General features: G+C 33.0%; 1 protein-coding gene across 1 annotated transcript in view; it reads right to left on the bottom strand.

Moving 5' to 3' along the window:
• Positions 1 to 975: 975 nt before the first annotated feature.
• Positions 976 to 5,153, bottom strand: part of LOC108747138 (endocuticle structural glycoprotein SgAbd-1-like) — a 5,921-nt gene continuing 1,743 nt past the window's right edge. The window contains exons 2-3 of the mRNA XM_018484409.1: positions 4,885 to 5,042; positions 976 to 1,778 (exon numbers count right to left, since the gene is read on the bottom strand). Coding sequence (XP_018339911.1) covers positions 1,511 to 1,778; positions 4,885 to 5,042 — 426 coding nt within the window. The 3' untranslated portion in view covers positions 976 to 1,510. The remainder of the gene's footprint in view (positions 1,779 to 4,884; positions 5,043 to 5,153) is intronic.

Genomic DNA, 5,153 nt, shown 5'->3' with positions numbered 1-5,153 from the left:
TGGAGCACAGATTAGAAACATTATATGAATTTGACTGGGAAAACGTAAAAGAGGACGTTCTGAGGATGAAAAAAAGATTTTACAAAAGAAACTGATTTTCTAAAATGTTACATATAAAACAACAGACTAAAAGCTTAAATTTACAAAATGAAACGGCACTTCTTGCTCTTCTATATTTTAATATATTATGACTTGTTGCTTCTCTCTCTTCTGCGATTCTGTATGTATCGATTGGTGTTTGTCGCAAGGACTTTCGTTAGATTCACACTAAGAAATTTAGTTGAATCAAAACATTTGGTTATTGTAACATTTTACTTGTTTCTGATAAACAACTTTATCAGATATCAATGTTTATCAGAAACAAGTTACCCAAACCTGAAGTCGAAACATGTGCGTTATTATCTGTTTGTATCAATTGTTATAGAATAAACAATTTTTTGTATACACTAATATCCTATATTGGCTTAAAAAAGCAATTACAATTCAATGATTTATTCGTTAGAGCCAAAATTGTTATTTTAATTTATTTGGAACTAAATAAATTATTCGAGCCGTAAATTGCACCGTTTGGCATAAACTTTCGCAATATATTGATCTCTCTTGAGTAAGGTAAAGCATTCTTGCGTAATTCATATTTAAGATATTATCGTGCCATCTTATATAATAATGCACAACTTCACTGAACAGCATGTATATGCGCATAACATATGCAATATACATAATTATGTCCAACATTTTATTTTATTTTGAGCTTTGATGGCAATTGTTACTTAATTGTCGACTCATGCAAATTATTTTCCAGGATGATTTTATGGCTTCTTGTGTCGCACTATTGCAATTTCTTAGAGATATATACAAAACAAGTTATATTTTAATTATAGGAATCCCTGTTGCGTCGACGCACTTAGTCGATGCATTAATCGAAATTTTATGATCATTAAGAATAACGAATAAAATTATTTATTAAAAGTTCTTTTATACTAACTATATAAAGAATAAAAATTTATTGTTTTTATCTTTTTTTCTGACTTCGCTTACTCATTGATCTCACGTTCCACCGTCTCCTAATCGTGCCCGCACAAATCTTACACGCACAAAATAAAACATTATAATACTGCTCGACTATTTGATCATCGATATAATAATCATAGCAACCATATGTGCGATTGACCGTATCCGAAATAAAGGATGCTTAACATTTGTTTTATATTAACGTTCATCCCGGAATCAATAGCGAAGATTAAACTACCCGCTTTGAATTAAGAATCTTCCATGCAGCATTTTTTAACAAGGACACAGTGTGATACAGTAAATCATTTCATTCTTGTTTAATATTAGCAAACAACAAGGATGATTCACTGTGACACTATATTCTTGCTGAATAGCACACATAGATAACGATACGAATAATATTACAGCAGAATATCATCAATATCCGAGAAGCGATAACCGCGATATCATTCCACATCGATATATTGAAGCATTGGGAGCAGTCTTAGCATAGATATTTTTAATATCTCCTATAAGGTTCCTCCTCTTCGGGATGAGCCGCATTGTGTGCCAGGGCCCGTTGTATCTCTATTGGTATTGGCGGCGGTGTCGGTAGATGGGCGCCACTCGCCAGGAAACCATTCTCATCGGCTGTGTAAGTGACCACGATCGGAGTACCATCTGGAGCCGTATAACTATATTGACCTCTGACCGCCTCGATTTGATTTGGCCCAATATTTTTCGGCTGTCCTGTCTCTGCTACGGAAATACCATTTTCTGTGTCATAGCTGTAATAAAAACAAATTGTTTAGACATTTTACGAGGTACCGTTTACAAAAAGAGAAAAGAGTTGCAGTTAATTAAGTAAAAAATAAATAAAATAAATTTTAAACTGTAAATATATAAAACTACTGATGGTCCGTGGATCACCTGTAAATGCAAGATTTGCGCAAGAGATGATTCATTTTCGCTTATATTCCGAAAAATTATTAAGAGCTCAATCTTTCATCTTTAAAAAAATTCAACTTGTAATTTTGCATGAGAATTTTTCATCCAGAAGCTCTGAGCAAGTGCGATTAAAATTTATTTTAAATTATTCAGAAGAACAATTGTTTATCAGCTTTGCAGTTAACATTTTCGTATCCACTTTCCCACCGAATTGCTATTGGAAAAACTAGTCAAAGAAAAATACTACTACTTTCGAAATGTTAGGTGGAGCCTCGCCACAAGTCTTAATGTCTCAGAGACAGATGTCATGGGAGGGGCCTGAGTTAGATGCGAAGAGCAATGAGAATGGGTGAGGAAGATGAGCGCGTAGGTAGGCAAGCAGTAGAGGTAAGCAGGTAGGTCGATTGTAATTGTTCAATTGCACAATTATTACGTGTTGTACAACCGAGTGGCGCATGTATGATTAACATCAAAGCCAATTATGTATCCTTCCTTTGGCCAAGACGGATTCACGGTTTTTACGATTTCAATTAAGACGGGTCAATTGTTCCAAGTAGCATCTGGAAAATTATCTATCAACCTACGCGCAAATGATTCGCGACTTCGACACGCCCATAGGATTATTTTAAATGATAAGTCGCACAAAGTTCTGAAGTTAGAAAGCGATCGAAAAATAATTGATTATTATACAGGTATGATCGGATCGTCAGAAAAAATTTCCAAGGACCACTGAGCTGAATAAAATATTAGGTCGTTCAAAAACAAATATATAATATAATATAGAATGAATATTACAACATAATCGTAGATTTTTAATTTTCCGTCCATTATTATAGTTATTAATTGCGTGTAAGATGTGTCATACAGATTTAGCGTATGTAAGTATCATAGGACGATGTGAGATGATCGATCACCTAATAGATAATTTGATAATAACTGACTTATTGACTAGAGAACCATCTCGTTGCACTTGATTAATTATAGTGAATCATGATATATTAGAAAGTCAGAGTGGGATGAAAATATCTCAACATGTTTTGCTTGGTCAACAGTTGACCTTTTTTGCAAACTTTCGTATGGAATTTTTTGCATAATTATTTAGCTTATATAATTATATGATAATTCAAGGTAATATTTCAGGTAGAGTGAGAGAGAGAGGGGGGGGGGAACGCGCGCGTGTGTATGTGTGTCACGTATAGTGAAACAATATAATAATTATTGATGCTTAAATTTCGTGCTATAATTTTATATGTCTGAATATGTTATAGATCTGTAATAATTATTATTAAAGCTGTGATTAATCGTTTTACGCGCGCAATTTTATCTTCTTTACCTATTTCTATTTAAATAAATAAATAAGTAAACATTTAATGCGTGTCTACGGCTGTGGTCAAAGTCTCGTTACAAATGCTTTGAAGTGTTTGATGGACCAATTAGAAGAAAAAATTTTACAAACTGACCAATTAAAAAACGCTTCAAAACGTTTGCAACATCGCGTTGACTATACTCTATGTTAAATTAAATTAAGATGTTAATTAATTTTAAATCATACGATATTATGATTGTAGGGATTATGATATTTGCATTATATCGAGTATGTTTTAATCGTTATTTCTTCATTCTTTTTCCAGAATATGTAAACGAAATTTTTTTGCCACTGTAATTGTAAATGTAAATGTAATTTTATTATTAAACAACAACATGACAAAAATAACGACAATATAAAATTCTTCTAAACACATTCTCTCGATTTTATTATTCTCTCGCAAATTAATATGAATACACGACAGGCGACTGTGAAAATAAATTATTTGTTATAAATAGGATAAAATGATTATGCAAATTTTATTGCATTCCTGAGTGGTAAATGAAAATTAACCGGAAATTTTTTTCTTTGTCGTTATTGAATTTTACATGAGAATATCTACGAATTCGCAATGCGAACATGTGATTACTACACCGGAGTCCGCACTTTTTTTGTGTATCTAATTACTATTAAGGCATACTATACTCAGAAAGCACTTCCAAGCGATTGTGTGATACTATTGGCCTTCGCACGATTCAAATTTGTTTTCTTGTTCGAAAGATATTTTTGCCGTATAAGTCACGAGATTTGAGAATTGTTTACGTAGACGGACAAATAAAATAATTGCAAAACTGTCTAACAAACGTTGCGCGAGCACGATTGACATAATTATAATGTTCAAACTCCTTTTTTGGATAGTAAAAGGACGTCGTCATTATCAAGATTGAAAAATAAGCGGTTCAACAATGCTTATATATGTAGATACGTACTACCGAGAAACAACTCAACGCATCCCACATCTTTTCAGACAATTATATCGATTCTTCTCAATCAATTACACGCTATCTTTACATGTAATGCTTGTAGCATATTTCTGAAAAAAAAAGGCTTTCATCATTAACAAAAATCAAAGAAGATCAATTTATGTCAAAATTGTATTGATAATTAATAAACTACTATCGTTTCCAAACTTTATATTATATAAAATAAAAAAGATTCGGTCGATGCTTTTTTTTTCTTTAAAAATGGTATTTTTATACCTATATCATTTACTTACATTACTTATAGTTTTACATCTATAAAAAAAATATAGAAATCTTGGAACAATATATAAATATTTATTAAGAAATAATATACAAGTTTTAATATACAATCCACCGTCAAACTAAAGCGCGTCATTACTTTCGTGCGTTTCCGGTGCATTAACTACACTTCCTTCCTGCCTATTAATCACTCCTCGATGAAGACACAGCTATAGAATGAGAAGAAAAAACGGACGCCGAGCGTGTTAACTTCACGATTGCATCGACCGAATGCCGCGTATTTTCATACGTTCGAGGGCATCCGCGACTCCTCGAGCGTGTCGAGATCGTTCTCTTGACAAAACATATGTACACCTCAGTACTGAGACTATCTTATACCTGTAAGAATACGATCCGTCCGGCGCGGAGTCTTGCGTTTGTCGCAGTATAGCGTAAAAAGGCCGGCCATAGTAATTAGGATTGTAATACTGCGTCGGTGGAGTCGTGAACCTGTTGAACTGTGCGTACGCCATCGTCGTCAGACCGAGTAGTAATATCTGTAAAAATGATTAATCGTGTGATGTTAGTCGAAAATTTATCATATTGAGTATTCTAATAGCGTTCTTACAATAAAGAATGCTCATAGTATACAGAATTATATAACAGTC

This window comes from Trachymyrmex septentrionalis, unplaced genomic scaffold (assembly GCF_001594115.1).
Source record: "Trachymyrmex septentrionalis isolate Tsep2-gDNA-1 unplaced genomic scaffold, Tsep1.0 scaffold195, whole genome shotgun sequence".
Classification (NCBI taxonomy): Eukaryota; Metazoa; Arthropoda; class Insecta; order Hymenoptera; family Formicidae; genus Trachymyrmex; species Trachymyrmex septentrionalis.
The sequence above is the reverse complement of the archived record's forward strand: the minus strand, read 5'-3'. Positions and strand labels throughout refer to the sequence as shown.